Genomic DNA, 21012 nt, shown 5'->3' with positions numbered 1-21012 from the left:
CTACAAAGGATGAGTCAATTATTCATTATTTTTGCTGCTCTTGAACAAGCAGCACTTCTTGATGCATGGTTTGTTCATTCACCAGTTTACCATCTTCTCATTGATCGGTGTGCGGTTGTTAATGCACACCATTGAGATAATGGCTGACCGCTCCGTGGGGACTCTGGTGCTTTGCGTATGACTGCTAGATTGTAATGAAAACCAAGTAAAATCTGGTAGATAAATCTAGGAGTAACTCTTATCCTGGTTGACTCATGCATTAGTCTCCACTCATATTTCATCTACATACTTCAATTTCTAGATGTTTTATTTACTATTCTACCATTGTATTAAGGATGTCAAGTAAAGGAATAATTGACATTTTGGTGAAAATGTTCTCACCCTAATGTCATCCAAGATGTAAATGAGTTTGGATTTGGATCATAATGGATTTATGGAATTTTAGCTTTCACTTGCTCACCAGTGGATCCTTTGCAGTGAATGGGTGCCGTCAGAATGAGAGTACAAACATCTGATAAAAACATCACAATAATCCATAAGTAATCCACACGACTCCAGTCCATAAATTAACATCGTGTGAAGCAGAAAACTGTTTTGTAGGAAAGGTTCAAGACGTTTTTAACTCCAAACGGCTGGTTCCAGCCAAAATAGTCCTTTATCCATAATTAAACTTTCTGCACTGAAATATGCACAGATTAATTAGCAGAAAGAGTCCAAGCTGAAAGAGTCCAAAGCAAATTTGTGTGTGTGGATTTTGATGTAAGAAGACAACAAGAGATGGGATTTTATTGAAGGAATATTAGCGTTTTAAATATAGTGTTATTATGGATTGGTTGTAACAAACATGTGTCATATGGAGTCATATGGATTACTTGTGGACTATCAGGAGTTTAAACTCTCATCCTGAACAAATTGTCATTTTCTGGGGTGAGCCATTGCTTGATATATTAATACTATTAAATTAGGCAATTTAGTCAAGTAATGAGGTACTAATAATACAAATGATATTAATAATATTTGGAATACAGTCACAACAGTGTCATTGAAAATGACTTTAAGGTTTTGTTTTTTTTTTCTGCCAGAAAATATGCTACCTGGCAAAACCGTATGTTGCTATGCAACAAAAATAATGATCTGCTATGGAAGCTGACAGCAATATGGTGAATAGGTGTCATGTCGTATCTGTTTCAGATTTGGATTTTAGCAAAACTAGAATGTTGTATTAACCAGTTAGAAGCCAGTGCTGAAACTATAAGTTTTGCAATATTTATTGTAGATGCTAACTTCCTATGCATATTATATTACCAATATTTACTATTTTGCCTAAATAATGTACAAAATGATGAAATACCAGGTCAATATGCAGATGCTTCATTGTTGTTTTTTACGGTTTGGGTTTATGATTTACCCAGTATTACAACACCTTCCTGACCCTTTTTATTGTTTAGGTGGAGTTCAGTGCCCCAACAGCAGCGCCTTGCAGGAGGTCCGCAACTGCAATGATCATCCCTGCACTGTGTACCACTGGCAGACGGGGCCCTGGGGTCAGTGCATAGAGGACACCTCCGTTCCGTCCGCCAACAGCTCGCTCAGCCGCACCGGAGCAGGAGTCGGCACTAATGAGGCGTTCTGCACGGTTGGAATGCAGACGCGTAAAGTCATTTGTGTCCGCGTCAATGTGGGCCAGGTGCCACCTAAAAAGTACGTGTTTTTAAATGTGTTCCTATAAATCGCATTGTAAATGAAATGCATGCAGTTCAATCCATTATTCAATTGATTTCTTTGTCTGTGTTGCTGTTATAAGGAAATTTAAGTGAATAGCCCAGGTCTTTTATCGTTTATTTATCTTTCTTGGCATGTGTAGGAGCAGATATTGAAGCAGGTTATGTATTCTGTTTATTAAAGTCAATCTCTAAGTCTGGTGCTTGATCATTATTGACAGATAGAGACTTTAAGATGATGAGCTCTCAGCCAGTAGTTTAAGTAGTATTTGAATCTGGTCTTTCCCCGAAGGCGTCTACTGGGAAAATAAATGATCTGTTTATTTATTCAGTTTAATAGTGGCATTATTCTGTCAGTGGCTGTGGAAACAGTGTGTGTAGCTCAGGGACCCCATGCTGGCAATGGAAATGAGGCCCTCTTTCTTCCCGGGGTTATTCATGTGCTGGGCTTTACCCACTGATCTACACATTCATATACACACGCAGATATACACACGTGAGCCACATGCTGATCGTTATGAGATTTCATGTGAAAGAAGCAATGATATTAGAATGATGCAGGGATAGAGAGAGGAAGGAGAAAGAAGTGTAGTATGTGCAGAGACATAAAATGAAGAAGAAAAAAAAGATATTTGAGGGTGAAATCACATTTACTTTCTGCTGTTTATGTATACACTACTGTTCAAAAGATTCTTTCTTTGTTTTTGAAAGAACTCCATCTTCAAGGCTGCATTTATTTGATAAAAATACAGTTAAGTATTGTGAAATGTTATCGTTTAAAATGATATATTAAAATTTGAATGTGTTTTAAAATGTAAATTATTCTTGTGATGCCAAAGCATATATATATATATACACACACATATATATATATATATATATATATATATATATATATAAATTTTTTTTTTTTTTTTTTTTTGATGAATAGAAACTTCGAAAGAAAAGAATTTGATATAACAATCTTTTGGGAAATTATCATTTTCTTTACTGTAATTTTAGATCAATTTAATGCATCCTTGATGAATAAAAATATAAATAAAATTAATTTAAAAAAATTTAATAACCCCAAACATTTGAAAGGTAGTGTGCATACAGTACATGTGTATTTATGTACATATGTACTTATGTATATGTGCATGTACAAAGTGACGTCCAACTAATGAAACTGCTTCTATTTTGCATTTTAAATAATGTATTTAACTTATAAAAATATATAAAAAATTGTATTACAATTAATGAATTGAATTGTAATATTTTTTATTTTTTATTTTTTATGCTAAATTATTATTATCAGCATAGCATGTAAGGTTTCAATTGAAAAAAAAAATTACATTATTTTCATAATGTCTTTTATTTGGTTTGTTTCCCTTTAGCTTTAAGCTTCATGAACTTTACAAGTTTGTGTCAAACTTGTCATCTTGTTCTCTAGCATGATTTTACATGTTTCATAGATGTGCTTCTTCCAAAGAAAATCTGAGCATCTGTCCATCCTGTTTTACTGTTTGTTTGTTTGTTTGTCTGTTTGTTTATGCAGGTGTCCAGAGAGTCTGCGTCCAGAGACTGTAAGACCGTGTCTTCTGCCCTGTAAGAGAGACTGCATTGTCACTCCTTACAGTGATTGGACACCTTGCCCTTCCTCTTGCCAGACAGGTACAGTACTTATTTGCACACACTTATGAAGCTTGACTAAACTGTAAAACTAGTATTATTATTGTTTTTATCGAAGGCTGAAGTTTACTTACATCAGTACATAAAGAAATATTGGTAACTTTCAGCATTCTGTCAGAAGAAGTGTTTAGAAACTCTTTGGTCCCATAATCGCATGCTATCAACACTGGAAAGAGGAAGTGTTGCTTGGCAACTCTGCCTGTAGGAACCAGAACAAATATTAAAAGAAGCTGCCAATATCTGAGGCAATTGTTATATGAAGCAAACAAGCCTTGCATTTCTTATTAAAATCTTTTTTTTTTTTTTTGAGTATATGTCACACTCCAATGTGTTTTGTATCAAATATTGGCTTTATAAAGACCGTCTGCTTAACAGTTTCTTCTTCACTGAACACTGAGTAGATTTTCAATTCCCTCATTAATTTGCTTTTTTGTAGTGCTTGTTACATTTACAGTAAATATTTTATGTATGTCATTATTATTTACAAAGAGAACTACCCTCAAAGTTTGAGCTTTGTGAAAGAACAGTGAGAAAACAGTATGAAAAGAATGAATAATAATGTGCACATATTTATAGATGCAGCCTTCAACCAGTGGAGAACTTCAGTCAGAGTATGAATCACTGAACATAGTTGACCAAAAATCAAAAGCTGAGAATATTGACCTCATTATCATCATTTCAATCTTCAATTTAACTTAAAATGGAAGTCTTTGAACCATAAAGCTCATGGTAGTTGGGATGTACTGGGATTTTCAGAACTATAAAGAGCTAAGGTTGGATAACAAAACATAGTTAAATGCAACACAGACAGAGATTTATGTACTGATTAGAAATGGCGTTTTTGTTAGATGTTCTATATTTATTCATGGCAGTTTCATATTATCTTGTGTATATCCAGGTGGTGTCATCAAAAAGAAGCAATCAAGGAAACGCATCATCATTCAGCTTCCAGCTAACGGGGGCCAAGACTGTCCAGAAGTGCTCTTCCAGGAGAAGGAATGTGATGCCTCATCTGTTTGTCCAGGCTACAGGTGAACATAATACCTCTGTTTGCAATTATAGTGCAGAAATGTTATGAAATTCCTGGACTAAAATGATATTGATAGAGAGCGTGAGAGAGAGGGGAGTTTTAAGTTTTACATATAGATATATATCAATTTCCTATTTTCGCTATAGGTGGAAAACCCACAAGTGGCGCCGGTGTCAGTTGGTGCCCTGGACCATTCGTCAGGACAGTCCTGGAGCACAAGAGACCTGTGGACCAGGACTACAGGCTAGAGGTACAGAAAAACACTCGTCAATGTCAATAAAACTTAGTAGCTGCTTGTTGCAGTGCTTCACACTGAATCTGGGGAGACTGTTAAACATGGGGTAAACGCATGAGATTGACAGTAATTCGATCTGTGGCTGAGTGTTACCATCAAAGGGCTGTGTAAACGATTCTGCATTTCAACGAAATATTCTTTCAGAGATTCGGAAAGCTGTCTGAAGCAGTCACAAGCGATATCCTTTGCTCTGACTCTTACCAGTAAACCCTTTCAGGGTTCAGATTCAGACCATTAATGTGGTGTGATTGAAAAACATAAAGTATCTGAAAACGAAAGATGAGAGTCTTGTGTTATATACGCCTGGAGACAGTCCTTTTTGATCCTATATCACTGACAGTGATGCATTTATCGCATATGGAAGGCTTCACTAACATAAATGCATTTTATTTGGGAACCTTTTACTAGGGTTAACATTTTAAATGGTATTAAAAGAGAAATGCGGTATCTTGCTTCTAAAAATGGATGGTTTGAGCAGTGAAAGATCACATAGTACTGCAAAAAGCTTCTTTATATATCAACTTCTCAGCACTGCTCGCATTAAAAAGCATTACCTGTAATAGGATCTCTCAATACACTGGCATGTCTGAAAAAGAAATCCAATACAATAGCTTTCACCCTCATTCAATGATAGAAATCTGGAGCCGTCCGGCTACTCAAGTCAATAGGCATTTAACCACCCTCTCGTGTAATCCATCACAAGATGCTTATCTTTATTCACTGTGTGTGGCTTTATAGGTGAGAGTGGACTGATAGTTAACTGAGAGAAATGTTCTCCCTTTTTAGTTTTGTTTTCTTTTTCTGGTAGGTACAGTAGGTTTATGATCTCTTTCTTCTTTTTTCCCTCAGCCGTATCGTGTAAAAAGTTGGATGGAGGGCCTGCAGACATCGCGGCCTGTCTTAAGTTTGCTGGTCCTATGCCTCAACTCACTCAGTCCTGCCAGCTTCCATGCCAGGATGACTGCCAGCTGACCACCTGGTCCAAATTCTCATCCTGCGCTGCTGATTGTGTGGGTGTCCGAACTAGGAAAAGGACTCTTGTTGGTAAGTGCTAGATCAGCAAGTCTAATTCTCAAGGCTTCCTGATGCCAAGTCAACAAAAAGGCTCTTCTCACCTACATCTTTGATGCTTTCCATTTGCTTTATGATTCCTTCAGATGCATTATCATAATTTACATCATTGTAAATATATGATATACTTATAAATACATTTTATTGTATTTTATACATGCATTTATACATGCATAATTTTTAATACATTTTCTGTGAAAACAGAAAAAATTAAAGCATAGAAGAAATGCGTCTGTCACAGAACTACATGCAGAATAAGTCCTGTAATTGCTTAAAAATTATTGTGAATTTTGAATATTTTGATGAATTTTCTCAGCAGATTTGTTATGTGTATGTACAAAGGAAAAGCCTCTGTGTTGCAAAATGTTATTTTATTTATTTTTTTGTTAGATGTGTATACCTGTACCTCAGCTGAGCCAGAAATGTGGTTTAACTTTTAGCATGAGAAGCTTAGTTGGTTATTTAGAGGTTAACAAAATACAATGTGTGTGCCAAAGACCTGTTCGCCCTTTGGAAGACCTGCTGTAATTCAAGTAACTTTACAAAAGGATTACATAAGATTAGTGCAATAGGTCTTTCAATTTGGATAAGTCTACTTACTCACGATTACCAGATCAGTGTGTTCTGACCACAGGAGTTAGATACTATCACAGGATCATTCTGTTAGCGGTACATTCCGTATTGTATTGTTACAAAATATTTATATCCCTGATTTCTATCTGCTTTCATATCTCTTCTGCTGTATGTTTGTGTGATTTTTCTGGCACAGGTAAAAGCAAAAAGAGAGAACAATGTAAAAACACACAGATGTATCCTCTGAGTGAAACCCAGTACTGCCCCTGCAACAAGTACAATGCCCAGCCCGTGGGGAACTGGTCCGACTGCATCCTGCCTGAGGGTGGGCGAGTAGAGGGCCTTTTGGGTATGAAAGTTCAAGGTGATATCAAGGAGTGTGGCCAGGGTTACCGGTTTCAAGCCATGGTGTGCTATGACCAGGAAAACCGCCTCGTGGAGACGTCACGCTGCAACAGTCACGGTGGGTGAAAAAAGTCGATGTGTATCAACCCTTGTAAAAATAATGATTCATTTACTACCCCATCTGCTATTGGTCACACAAACAGTTTGTCCCTCTCACGTCATTGATTGGGATATCATTGATATACGTTGTAGTATATTAAGAATTTTTGTTTTATTTATTTATTTGTCTGCTTTTTTTGTGTTTTTTTTTTTTTTTTTTTTTACAAAAATATCATCTTGTAAATTTAGGCAGTATTTTCGTATGTTCATTCATTTTGCTCAACTTTTTTTTTACACCAAATAATGCAACAAAAATATTACTTTTAATATTGTTTTATTGATGCTAAAAATTGTGCAAAATAATAATTTCATACCTCTTAAAAATAATTTATTTTTACAAAAATAAGAATGCATATGAGTGCAAATATTCTATTTTTGTCTTATTTATGTCATTTTCTTCTTCTTAATTTAATATTGTTTTCTTAAATAAAAATTGAGGCTACGTCCACACGAAGCCAGAGCTTTTGCTATCCAATCTTTTTTCCCCCCCTTGTCTCAATAAATATCTGTGTCCACACAAAACAGACACAAAACGGTGTAGTATACATGCCAGACCAGTATGTGGTGCTGTAATTCTGCCACAGAGATGCACTAAAAATGGAGAAGAAGACTTGGACTATGCACATAAACCTTGCGAGCTGTATACAAACAAACATGGACCAATACATTTATTAATCTGTGTTAATGTTAGTTAATAAAAGACAATTGTTCAGTGTTTGTTCATGCAAGGAGCTCAGGAACGAGCAGTTGGCAATCCGTTCCTCTGAGCCTGAGATTAGACTGTGGCAAACTACAGCATTAGATGAAAGCATGTGGAATCCCGTGGCCAATGCAGGAGCTCTGTGACGTTAAGACCTCTCTCTTTATGAGTCACAATCCTCTAGTATGGATTGTACGCTCTCAGCGTAGGAGGTCTTCGACTGGTTCAAAGACTCGGCATCTCTAGAGTGAAGATGTGCTGACAGAGGCAGGGTGATTCTCTCTCTCTGCCTCCTCTCGTTCTCTTCCTGCTTCCTCTGAGACATCCCTCACTCCAATCAGACCCCATACCCCTCATGATTTGAAGCGTAGTTGCCATTTTGTGAGGCTGTCAGACTGACATGTTGCCCAAGGCAATCTGTAAGAGGTGTTGAGTGTCTTTAATCCAACTATGAGAAGTTTCTGTGATAGGGATTTTGGTTCAAAAGTATATACAGATATCCTTAATTTTTTTTTTTTTTTTTGGAATGATCTTGTGTTATCCAGTTTAGCAGGCTATGTAAGACAAAACTGAATGCGTTTTGATTGAGTAAGGGGTTTAATAAAATATGGTTAATAATTTAACTTTATTTATTTAGTGAAGCTATAATTTTGGTAAGGTAATTTAATTTAAATAAGATTTACATTTAATTTAAATTTTGTGTTTTTTTTTTTCTTAATTTGAATTTAAAAATTTAGAATTACAAATTATCTAGAATTCAATTTTTCCCTCCTCTGGAGCAACTAATGTGGAGGTCCATGTCTGACACAGAATGAAAAAAAAACAAATAATTTTGTCTTTTTATTTAACAAATCCGACTTTATCATTTTATCACTTTATCACAATCACTTTATTATTATTTTATCTCACAGTTTGGAGTTTCTCAGAATAGTAAGTTCAATACATCATTTTGCATCACAATTGTGTGTTAATATCACACAATTTAGAGTTAACATCTCACAATTTTTCTTGAAAATCTGAGATAGCATTTTGCATTATTAACTTTTACTAAACACAATTGAGATACAGTATAACTTAAAAACTGTGAGAAATGAAAGCACAATTGTGAGATAAAATACTGCAATTACCATTTTATGTCATGGCACAGTTCAAGATTTGAATCACATTGATTGCTAGTTTTTGTAATATCTATTAAACTGTTTACCACAGTAATATATTTCAATAGTTTTTGAACACTTTGAGCAAATAATTATATAATATAATATATGATATGATATAATATAATGTTTTAATGTAATATACATGTAATATATAATTTATGTTCCTGTTTCTTGATCATGTGGGATCCCATCTACTTTTTCAACAGCAACCTTCCATTATGTTTGCTCAGCTTTTTGTTTTATTTTCTATTTTTTTACATCAGTCATCCATTTTAAATCTGATATTGCTGTGCTTGTAGGTTTGAAGGAGCAGCATATTATGGAGCACTATCATGGAATTCTTAAAACCTGCTGTTGGAATAATCCTCGGAAATGTTCAGGACTTGAGCTGTCTCACGCAATTTTCCCATTCCAGAAAAAATACCATGACCTTTGCAAGTTGTGATGTAAAATGAAAGTTCAGCAGACCATATCAGTTCAAATGCCACAACCTTGACCTTTACACTGCTTTAACATGCTGTTTCGTCTGTCACAATTTATTAGACTAACTCCATTAACCAGCATCATAACTGTATCTTGTTGGTTTGATTTACTATAATAGAAACACTAAGTTTCATTCATCTCTCTCTTATCTCTTGTAGGTTACATAGAGGAAGCATGTATCATCCCATGTCCATCTGACTGTAAGCTCAGCGAGTGGTCCAACTGGTCCCGTTGCAGTAAGTCCTGTGGCAGTGGGGTCAAAGTACGGTCCAAGTGGCTTCGGGAGAAACCTTATAACGGTGGCAGACCCTGCCCCAAACTGGACCATGTCAATCAGGTATACAGGGAGCCTGTTATATTATTTTAATGAATATGTGCTTGTCTTGTTTTAATTATTAATTACTGGGCTGCTGTACATTTTTGATCAAAGGACTAAACGGAATAATATGTTTCTTTAATGCACAGCAATGTGGTTTACTAATATGTATATATATTCATGCGATATTGTTCGTGCATCGTAGCTTTAGAGCATTAAAGATTGCTAGGATAAAATTGTGTGAATTTACACAGCTTCATACGATCTTCTGAGGTTTTGGAAGTGACTAATAAATGGCATATAACAACTTCTCTCTCTTTCTCTTTCTCTCTCTCTCTCTCTCTCTCTCTCTCATCATGGCGGGAATTCTGCAACAGGCTCAGGTAAAAGTCTAAGGTTTTAAATGATTGATGATGGTGCGCATGATTAACCAATTATTTTGGAATTATAACTTTTTTTATGCTAATTCATAATTTTTTGATCAATTATTAATTCAAGTTCTTGATGAATATACTGTATGATTTAAGGTCCAAGGACATAGTAGTGATCTTCAAAGGGACAGGACGCATTATTAACCTGATTGGCTTGGCTCATACAGTAAATATTATGTCGGTGAAACCTCTGTGGTGTTTCTCAGGTGTATGAAGTGGTACCATGTCTGAGCGACTGCAGTCAGTATGTCTGGGTGGCTGAGCCATGGAGCGTCTGGAAGGTCAGTAATGTTGATCTGAAGGAGAACTGCGGGGAAGGTGTACAGACAAGGAAAGTCAGGTATGACTGTCTCAAACAACTACATTAGCAACACTATTTAACACAGCTTTTTAGAAAGAAAGTGCATGGTAATCCTAATAGATGTTTCTTTTCATGAAGGTGCATGCAGAACACTGTTGATGGACCTTCAGACCCTGTAGAAGACTATCTCTGTGATCCAGAGGAGATGCCGCTTGGAGCCAGAGAGAGCAAGTTGCCCTGTCCTGGGGACTGTGTTTTAACTGACTGGGGCCCTTGGAGTCGATGCCCATTGGTGAGAGGAAACATTGAAAAGGAACACATTCAAGTTTATTTGTATAGCACTTTTCACAATACACATCATTGCAAAGCAGCTTTACAGAAAATTAAGTTTCTACAATACATTTAGTAGTAGCTCATCAGTGGTGACTATGTCAAATTGATGTACATATGGCAGAAATGTCTCTGTCTTATCCGAATTCAGTAGAAGAAAATTATTTGTCATCCAATCTTTTACATTTTTTATGCACTCTTAGCTTAGATAATTTAGACGTTTCATCTGGTCTTGTTGAGGTATATAGTTGAGTATCATCAGCATAACAGTGGAAACTAATTCTGTATTTTCTAATAATAATACCAAGGGGTAACATGTATATTGAAAATAGCAGAGGACCTATGACAGATCCTTGTGGCACTCCATTCTTTTCTAGTGATAATTTAAGATGACTCCTGGTTTAAATAAGAAAACACATATAATGTTCAATAGAGCACACAATCTTAATTACCACTATAGTTTTGTGATGGATAATCAGCTCTACCATAACTCCTTGTGTGTCTGATGCAACACTTTTCAGTGCGAAGGTCCCCTGAAAGCCCTGCCTTTATATGATAAATTTAAATGCATGCAGATTAACCAGGCTGGTAGCTCTTCCTCATATTTTTCCATCTCCTGTAGAGGAAGGTTTAAGACACCGCATGTTGTTCAGAACCGCTCAGCACCAAATCGAGTATTTTTGGTCAGCCATGCACCGGCAGTCAGTAAATACACAGCAAAGTAAGAAAACCGAGGATGGGCGAGTTGCGAGTTCACACATGAAATCGCTTGCTGTGGCATAAGTGTGTGTATAGGCATTATTGAGGAACCTCTCAGGGGGAGGGTTACTCACGTCTGTCTCAGTGTGATTTCCAGGCACGCTGCCACTAAACTGCAAGCTAATTGCCATGGATACTGAGAGTATCCCTGCCATGAAAATGCGGGAAGGCTTAAAACTTCTTACACATTACATCAGAGAGGAATTATTTCCCTCAGAAAGAGCTGCCAACGTCTGAAATAACAAGGAAAATGTGAAAGCGAAATGAATCTGCTTCACATATGCTGAATATTTCAAGATGTCCTCTCTTTTGTCCATTTGATTGTTCATTTGTTATTCATTGAAAGCTATGTTTTTTTGAAGCCATGCAATTTGAATAGTACAAGGCAGAGGACCGCCAGCCCTATACGTCAGCCTGGTGAAGAGAAACAGTGTCCTTCAACTACAGAGAAAGAAACATGCACCCTGAACACCAACTGCTTCCATTACTCCTATAATATTACAGGTAAATATTGACTGAATCTTAACTATAACATGCTGGCTGGCAGATTATTAGAATAAAATATAAATAAAACATTATTTATTTTTCCCCTCTAAGAATAATTTATTATCACTATTTCACACATGAAACAAATGTAATGTTAAATAGTATTTTAATATTAGGTGTTATTTTAGTATTATGTTTTTAGTAATATTCTATTAGTATTTATTAGCTTTTATTTTTATATTTCCATTTTCATTTGAATAATAATAATTATTATCATTATTTATTCCGTCATTATTATTATTTTATTTTATTTTTTTTCAAAAATCTATATTTAGTTTTAGTTAGTAGTTTTAGTAATTTTAGTAAACCTAGTAAATGAAGTTGCCAAAGCAACATTTCTAATTTTTATTATTATTATTTTTTTTTTTTGTGAAGTGCTGTTATTTTTAATTTTATTTTTCAGTTCAAGGTTTTCATTAAAGTTTTTGTTGAATTTCCCATGATAAAAGGAAAAAGGTTAATTTGGAATAACTGGTCAGAAGAAAATTTGAATTACAATTTTTTTTTATTATTATTATAATTCCCATCCAGACTGGAGCACATGTCAGCTGAGTGAACGAGCAGTATGTGGGGTTGGATTCAAAACTCGCATGCTTGACTGTGTTCGCAGTGATGGCAAGTCTGTGGACCTCAAGTTTTGCGAGGAGGTACTTTTCTGTTCAGAAGTCAAGTTTACAAGTGATGCTTCTGTTGTACATCCACTTAACTAAGTTGATTTTTGTTTCTTTTAGCTTGGTCTTGAGAAAAAATGGCAGATGAATGCTTCCTGTGTGGTCGAGTGCCCTGTCAACTGCCAGCTGTCTGATTGGTCGTCCTGGTCTGAATGCTCTCACACCTGCGGTCTTGCAGGTAAGCCAACACTTTTTATGGAAGACCTTGATCTGAAGTTGGATTTATGCCAGAGCACACAAAAATTTCACAGTTTTTGTGACATTATTAAATTTGCATGGCTTGGTTAATTCACACTCTCAGCAGTCAGTCGGTCTGTTTCAGACAAAATCAAAAGCCTCAGGAGGGTCCTTGGATCTTGTGGTCCAGAACGTTGGTCTTTGATGTTAACTAACATGACTGGTTCCTCAAATGAAAAGTTTTAGGGGATTATACTGAGCTCTCTGCTGTTTTAGAATCACTAAAGCATTTGCTAAAACCACCAAAAATTTATGGTCTGAGAACCATTGTGTTAACGCCCAGAAGCAGCATTTGAGAGGAGGATAATGATGTCGTTGAGTGTAATTCCATCTGCTCTGACGATTGATTAGGGATCCATTATGTTTGTGTGCTCGGGGCCTAAGAGACCACTCCGCTACACAAGGTCTTTGAGAGCCAATGGCCAGCGACTGCTGGAGCAAACCCTGCCGCTACATGAAACCTGTGCTGGTTTAGTTCATCGTGGCATCTTTAATCTGTCCCCAGGTGGCAAGATACCTTGAGTTATTAATTGATGAATATAATTTTATTTATTTATTTATTTGTTTTGTGGTGAAAGCTTAAATGAGACCGACTTTGATACAGTCATGGGGGTCATATCTATGATATCATATCCTGTATTTTGTATGTTTTTCTCACTTCATTTTTCTGCACATTACTTGTCTTTTTTTAATTATTTGTCCATATAATTATTCACACAAAGTGACTTTGATTTGGTAGAAATATATGAATAGTTATTATATTTTTTTGTCGTTGTTGTTTTTTTGTAATATGAGGATTATTGTACAGTATTTATTAAATATTAATATTTCATATATTATGCAGTTATGCAAAGCTAATGAAGACCCAGTTGTGATTGGAGCCATGTGCTAAATGTCCAGCATTGGCTATCCTGAGGCACACTGGTTATGCTGTTTGCCCTAAACCTGGTGCCTTGGCCACCAGAAGAGACAGGAAGAAATAAAAAGAAAGAGCGAAAGAGAACCGAGAGAATGAGCAATCGCTACAGCTAAAACTCACAAAGGCACACAAGCACTTGTGTATGTAGTACAGTTTTCCCAACTGAAACCAGCATATAAAAAGAGGATGCAGGGCACTGGGAGCTGATTTGGTTTGTGGCTGCTGGAAAGCATGGAGCTTCACAGAGGATTCTCCGAAGGGATGGTCCATCACAGCAGACTGCGGTGAAGATGAATTGCATCTGCTACAACTAGCTTCTGGGCAACATGTCAGCCAAGGACTGGGCTATGTTCATGTTTAACATTACGAAATGCCTAGCCGTACCCTGCAAAGTTGTGTACATCTGACCCTTTTCATGATAAAACTAACTGCAAAGAAGTTAGTAACAGACCACAACACAGAATCGCTTCTGCTAGGCCTGATGACCTTTTGGAATTACTTTTGCTGTAGTAATTCAGTGCCAAAACCTGCGTGGTATTCAGAAACCACCTGACATCCAGTTTAACTAACACTAAATGTGCTCAAATAGCACTGATAATTACTTCTTAAGCACCAAATCAGCACTTTAGAATGATTCCTGAAGATAATGTGACACCGAAGACTGCAGTAAAGGCTGCTGAGAATTCAGCTTTGCCATCACAGGAATATATATTAAAACAGAAACGACGTTTTTAAACTGTAAAAATATCTTACAATATTACAGTTTTTCCTGTATTTTTGATCAAATAAATGCAGCCTTCTTATTGAACCACGAATATCCATATCCACGAAGAAAGCTGAACATGGGATCATTCATGGCCAAATGAGTGGCCATTATTTTTAGATTTAGCAGTGGTATTTTACTGTTTTTAGGAGTATACATCAATACCTTTAAATACTTGCTTTGTATAACTTTAGTCACATGCGTTCTGAAGTTTTATGAAAGTTTTGTTATTTAGTTCTTGCCCTGCAAAATAATCGTTCTTATGGGAGAAGGGTGCAGAGTTTTATTCCTAGCATTCCCTGGGCGCCACTCTTAAACAGCAGGGTGCATTCTGCCTGAAAGAGCCTACACTCCATTTCTCTCCATCCCTCTCCTTAGCCCCGCAGAATCGATTTAAGAAAATCAAGATGGGGGGAGATGAATATTCAGAGAGGTTTCAGGGCCTGGAATTAGGCTTGAAAAATGCCTGGCAGATTAAGTTATTCACAGATGGGTGGAACATTACTACACAGAAAGAAAGACTTTCAGGTCACGTATTGTTTTTGGCTTTCCATTGGAGGGGGATTGAGTTACCTGAGATTAGTGTGTGTGTAACATGAGATGATTCACTTACTGTAAAAGTCTTTATTTCATTCGAGGAGTCACTTTGCTTGATGTTAAAGCATCATCTTAAAGCCAGCATGAGAAAAACCAGGGAGTTGTGCTTCCAGTATGTGAGTGAATTTAAAATAGCATTAGTCATGTCTAATAGAAAATGTTATTTTGTGACCACAGCATACCTCGAATACTAAGGGTTTTAAAATGTGAACAACAATACAGTGCAGCATCATGAAACACATCTGTTTTTCTTTCGATGTTTTTTGTAGGGAAGCTCTGGAGAAGGAGAACTGTGATCCAGACCTCTCAGGGAGATGGCCGGCCCTGTTCCCCACAGCTGGAACAGTGGAAGCCCTGTCCTGTTAAACCCTGCTACAGCTGGAGGTACAGCGCCTGGTCTCCATGCAAATCTGAAGTGAGTTTGCTGAGGAATCACTCAATATTCACAATAAGCTGAATTCTACATTTTAAGATGTGCTTCATGGATGCTGTTTTTTTATTTTTATAAATAATATCTTCAAACATATCAGGCATGATGTTACTTGAGGCACACTTTGCAATAGTAAACCACCATCACTTAATTTCATCTACAGCAGTGTTTAGGTATATTTAGAATACTCCCCAGTCCTTTGGCCTTTCCGCAGCGTTTGTGCTGTCGTCTTCCTCCTGTCATCAGTCTGGTTTTAGTCAGGACCCAACAGGGGGTTTAATTAAAGACAGCAGACAGAAGACACAGCCTCTCTCTTCTCTCCTTTCTTGCCGTCTCTGTCTTTCTCCTTCCCCCCTCATACCTCAGGCTGTGAGAGAATATTGACTCTGGCCTTTGTTCTCGGCTGCCTGTCTCTAAAGTGTCTTCTGACAGCCCTCAGCAGTCTCCAGCAGCATTGCTTCACTTGTGCCTCATGTGTTTAGAGATTTTCAGCAGCTATGAAAAAATAATGCCGGTAGCTGACAGTGCGGAACATGAGGACGGCGAAACAATGCTGGGATTTCTTCCTGACTCATTTTGTATCACCGTGAGAAGTTTTGCTCTTTCGAGGTCTAGAGCTCCAAAGAAGCTGTGTAGAGTTCATCCTCAATCTCCACTAGGAGTACAATTTTTTTATTTATTTATAATTTATTTTTTACCACATCTGGTGTCCAATTGTAGTCATTAATGGCAAAACTCACTGTTTCCTCAGGGCGCACGTTGTGGAGAAGGCCTGCGCTTTAGGAACATGTCCTGCTTTGTGTCTGATGGCTCTGGGAAGGATCCGGGCAGTATGGTGGATGAGGAACTGTGTGGAGACCTGGAGCAGACAGTGGATGGGGACAAACAGATGATCCTGCAAGAGTCCTGTACAGTGCCCTGTCCAGGTAACAGCTAATGCCAGAACTGTGACGACATGTTGTAAATCCAATACACGAATATAAACCTTGGTTTCAGCAACTGTTAAAGATATTGCAGAGTTTAGCTCCAACCCTAATGAAACACACCTGAAGCAGCCAATCAATATCTTACTAGGTACACTTGAAACTTCCAGGTAGGTGTGTTGAGACAAGTCAGGGCTAAACTCTGCAGGACACACACAGGCCCTCCAGGATCAAGTTTGGTTGCTTTAGAGAAAAATCACAATCTTGTGTTCCTCGGTCTAGCAGCTCACCTTTAAATTGGTCAGACCTACTCTGGCACATTTACAAGGCAGCTTTTAAGAGACACTGTGTGAAATATTCACTGGGATATCACACCACTATAATCCAACACCCTCATATACCTTGCTGTATTACCTCATACATGCTGGAGAATTACACTAAATGGCTTGTTGTCCTTTATAGTACTGTAATTTCACAGGAAATGGATGAAAACAAATATATATATATACAATTTCTTTTTTTTCAGACAAGGTTTTGAAAGCTTTTTATTTCAGTGAGTGACAGACAGTAAGACAACATTTTGACATGTCCTTTGTGGCAGTAGTAGTGGGCCGTGATTGAGGTTTTATTAGGGGACAGTGACAGTAATTACACACCAGCACATGTCAGTGCAGATTTGTGTTGTGGTAATGGGAGTTACATGATGCTTTGCCTACAGCGTTGGTGTGAAGGGTTTTTTTTTTGTTTGTTTTTTTTATACATAAAGTTGCACAGTTCTTCACTTGCTCTGACCTTTGACCCCATCATTCATTCTTCTTTCTTGAAGTGTAGCTCACTGGCACACATCCCATCTCACCCCGTTCTATAAACCTCCAGCTGTGACCTACTGCTGTGCTCCCTCTGTCTGCCCGTTTCTTTTTTTTCTTTTTTCTGTTCTGATCTCTTTTTTCACACAAATGTTTCTTAAATGATGATGATGCACCCTTTGTGTATTTGAATATTCATCCCAGTGTTGTGTAACTTCATCATCTATTCACAAACAGACTCGAGTGTACTCCGTGAACTCAGGTGTCACATCTGCCTCTGGCGTTCTGCTGCGCACGTGCTCTGATAATCACAATCATAGGATTAGGGCTTTATGAAATGGCAACTCTATGAATAATTAATACTCTGGGAAATATTCACAAATTAGGACTACTATTACAGCAGGACAGACTGACCTACTTCAGTTGAAAAAACACCCTGAGATCACACACACAAAAATGTCTTAATATCCTTGACAAAGAAAAAGAAAGTCTGCAAGTGGAATTTGTTATTGTTGGACCCTGTAGGTTGAAAATGGAAAAACCTTTGAATTATTTGGGGTTTTAGATTAAATGAATCACTAGGCCCCCACAGAATATGTGCCTGGAGCTCTTCATAAATCTCGAAGGACTTCTGCAGCGTTGAAACATTGTCACTTGCAACGTTTATTTGTTTATTAAACATTTTGGTGAACTGGATCATGCCTTCAGCTACCAGTTACACTGTAGAACTCTCAGCACCAGTTTTCAGCAAAATTCATGTTCATAGCTGTGACGTATATTACATCAATAATCAAAATAATAATAAAAAGTTGACATTAAAATTTTGCTGTTAGCAGAATGACAAAAAGTAATTAAATCAATAAATAGCATTTTCAAACTACTTTTGCAAATGCTAATATCAATCAGCTATGAGTTTTCTAATAGAAGTGTTTATGTATTTGTCAGGTGAGTGTTACCTGACAGAATGGACAGTGTGGAGCCCGTGTCAGCTGAGCTGTATCAGCGGGGACGATCTGGGATTCGGTTCAGTGCAGGTGCGTTCTCGTGCTGTTCTAGCCCAGGAACCTGAGAACCTTCTTCAGTGTCCAGAACAGGAATGGGAACCCAGGCCATGTACAGGTGAGCCAAAAACCAATGCATTTAGGGAAAACAATACAGTCTCCCTGTAAAAAATTAGTTTACAAAATTGTAAATAAAATAACATTACTGGAGTATTCTTGAGTACTGAAATACTATTTCATCTTCAAAAATGTCAAGTTTAATTCTGTTACTTATCAATTCTTTGTAATGATTTGTGTCATTTTTTGCAAATTTCTGAGTGAATTTTTTTTCCCTACAATTTTATTTTTTATTGTAGATACTTTTTAAGCCCACATAATGTTTTACAAATTATAGTTTATATTATTATGATTTTTTAATGTATCATTGTTAATACTGTTTTATGTGTTTAAGAGGGCCAGTGTTATGAGTACAAATGGATGACCAGTCCATGGAAAGGCTCGTCTCGACAAGTCTGGTGCCAGCGCTCTGATGGACTGAATGTCACAGGTGTGTTTGAAATGATATTAAAAGAAATAAAATAAAACATAGAATAAAATAACATATTTTGAGTTTTATAAATCAATATTTGGATTATATATATATTTTTAACCTCATTTATAGTGTGTATAGAGTTCAGAAAATAATGGTGCATCCCCAGGTGCACAAATTGTAGAAGCAGAGATAAGCCACGCTGTATCTGTTTTCGATATTCAGAGAAAAAATGAAACCATCACAATGATAGAAGCGTCAATACTCTCTCCTCAGAGAGCGTTTGATGACAGACTGTGGTTTGAGATAAAGCTGATGTCCTATGCTGTCATTTACTGTCAGAAAAGGCTGAAGTGTTCACTGTCTCCTATTATACATGTGTATATACTTTATGGAAATAAGCTTTTAATCCATGACAATGTGAAACCCACATTTAATCCCATTCACCATTTTTCCAGCTGTCCTCCCACGTTAATGTATCTGTGTGTGTACTTCTACGTCTCTCCTTGTTTTGGTGCAGGCGTGGAAATGCACGGGAAGCTAAGTATGCCCCTCACACTCCACTGAAGAACATCGTAAATGCATTGCAATATGAGATTTCATTGAGCTTTGTATGCCATATGAATGCGACTTGGAATCATCCCTGTGATTTTCAAATATTTATTTGTCCTCTATGTCGAGCTGCCCAAAGTGACCTCGTTCCAGATGGCACACATGAGTCTGGTCACTTGTGATTGGCAGAACAGGGCAGCAGAACTTCTAAGGCTGTAATCAAAACCTCTACAGCAACCAGGTCCCTGTTTATGCATATTCATGAGTTCTATTAAGGTGTGCAGAAGTATGAATATTCATGCAGGCTGCTAATTGGTAAACATGTTTCTGCAAATGCTTACAGTTTATAGTGCACCTATCAAGAAGAGATCTTTTAACACGGCGATAGCTTTACCTTATTGCTAATGATGGATTTTTACATCAAAACATACAAAGAGAAAACGCATTTCCAATTTTCCAAGTGTCACCCAGTAAGCAGCTTTCTGATTTAAACTGGACACAAATGACACATCTAGTGCTGGTTGTGGCCTTAATAATTGTCGTGGTATCTGGCAGCGGCAGTCAAGGGTGGTTCCGGCTTTAGGGAGCAGTTCTATTTCACTGCTCTCATTGTTGATTGGATGTATTGATTCATCCCAGCTTAGAGAAAATAACACCCCTGCACTGGCTGCCGGCTGCCCATTTCAGTGCTTTTATAGATCCAGTGGATTCCCACAGGCTGCGATTTGTAGAGAGGAAGATGGAAAGTGAGCGAAAGGATGCTGAGATTGTACACATAGGCGACCCAAGTAGAGGATTGTTTTTAATTTATTTTATTTAGATTTTTCACACTGTAAATTAGATAACATGTTCTAGGAGCAGGGTTTTTTTTTTCAGAAAGGGATCATCATGTTTAAGGAGTCCATGGCATAACAAAAATTATGAAAACCTTTGCTTTGTCAAATACTAGGAAGGTTGTCCATTTTTTTTTCCCAGAAAATGTACAAGTCTAGTTGAGTTTTAATTACTGCCTCATGCATATCAGTTAACACATCAGTAATATCATAACTTGAGAGGTTTTAAGCATGAATTAAATTAGAGTAAACCATGTCTGGCACTGTTAAGCATTACCAACGAGAGAGAAGAAGAGGATGCATGTGGGAGAGCAACAGAATGCAGAGTCTTTGATGCCTCCTGCCTCCAGGACAATGCCGTAACTGAAAATGGGCATGTGTTTGTGTGTTGTGAGTGTGACAATGTCATTAAACAATGTTTATAGAAAACTTTGAACTCTTTGCCTGCAGGTGGATGCCCGTTGACAAGCGAGCCGGTGTCTGACAGATCATGTGACCCAGCCTGCGACAAACCCCGCTCCTACTGCACTGAGGTTAGTATGTGTGCATGTTTATGTGCGGACTTCTGCTAATGTTAAGGATGCAGGGATGCAGGCAGACTGTAAACAGGGTTGCATGGATATTCAATACAACAGGATTAGACTTCCTCCAGAGGAGAGGGAGATAGTCCTGGAATGTATAATGAGAAATGCTATGACATGAGAACCAAGATGCACCGGCTATAATAGCAAGATTTGATATCTGCTTATCAACAGATACCATCTTAATAAGCTTAGATGGAAACTATTAAAGCCACTTTACTGTTCAGTCTTTTTCTGATAAAAAATAACAGTGCGTGGACTTTATCAAGCTCCGTGACC

The 21012-nt window shown here is 37.3% G+C and overlaps 1 protein-coding gene across 1 annotated transcript in view; it reads left to right on the top strand.

Moving 5' to 3' along the window:
• The window catches only part of LOC132145431 (thrombospondin type-1 domain-containing protein 7A), a 117341-nt gene that overhangs the window by 87619 nt on the left and 8710 nt on the right, over positions 1-21012 (top strand). Inside the window, exons 8-24 of the mRNA XM_059556461.1 lie at positions 1449-1701; positions 3259-3374; positions 4291-4423; positions 4569-4672; positions 5567-5761; positions 6558-6824; positions 9367-9546; positions 10157-10295; positions 10395-10548; positions 11708-11849; positions 12423-12538; positions 12623-12740; positions 15348-15493; positions 16260-16434; positions 18183-18356; positions 18690-18785; positions 20603-20685. Coding sequence (XP_059412444.1) covers positions 1449-1701; positions 3259-3374; positions 4291-4423; positions 4569-4672; positions 5567-5761; positions 6558-6824; positions 9367-9546; positions 10157-10295; positions 10395-10548; positions 11708-11849; positions 12423-12538; positions 12623-12740; positions 15348-15493; positions 16260-16434; positions 18183-18356; positions 18690-18785; positions 20603-20685 — 2591 coding nt within the window. The remainder of the gene's footprint in view (positions 1-1448; positions 1702-3258; positions 3375-4290; positions 4424-4568; positions 4673-5566; positions 5762-6557; positions 6825-9366; positions 9547-10156; positions 10296-10394; positions 10549-11707; positions 11850-12422; positions 12539-12622; positions 12741-15347; positions 15494-16259; positions 16435-18182; positions 18357-18689; positions 18786-20602; positions 20686-21012) is intronic.

Source organism: Carassius carassius, chromosome 8 (genome assembly GCF_963082965.1).
Source record: "Carassius carassius chromosome 8, fCarCar2.1, whole genome shotgun sequence".
Taxonomy (NCBI): Eukaryota; Metazoa; Chordata; class Actinopteri; order Cypriniformes; family Cyprinidae; genus Carassius; species Carassius carassius.
Note: the sequence above shows the minus strand (reverse complement) of the source record. Positions and strands in the feature narration are given on the sequence as shown.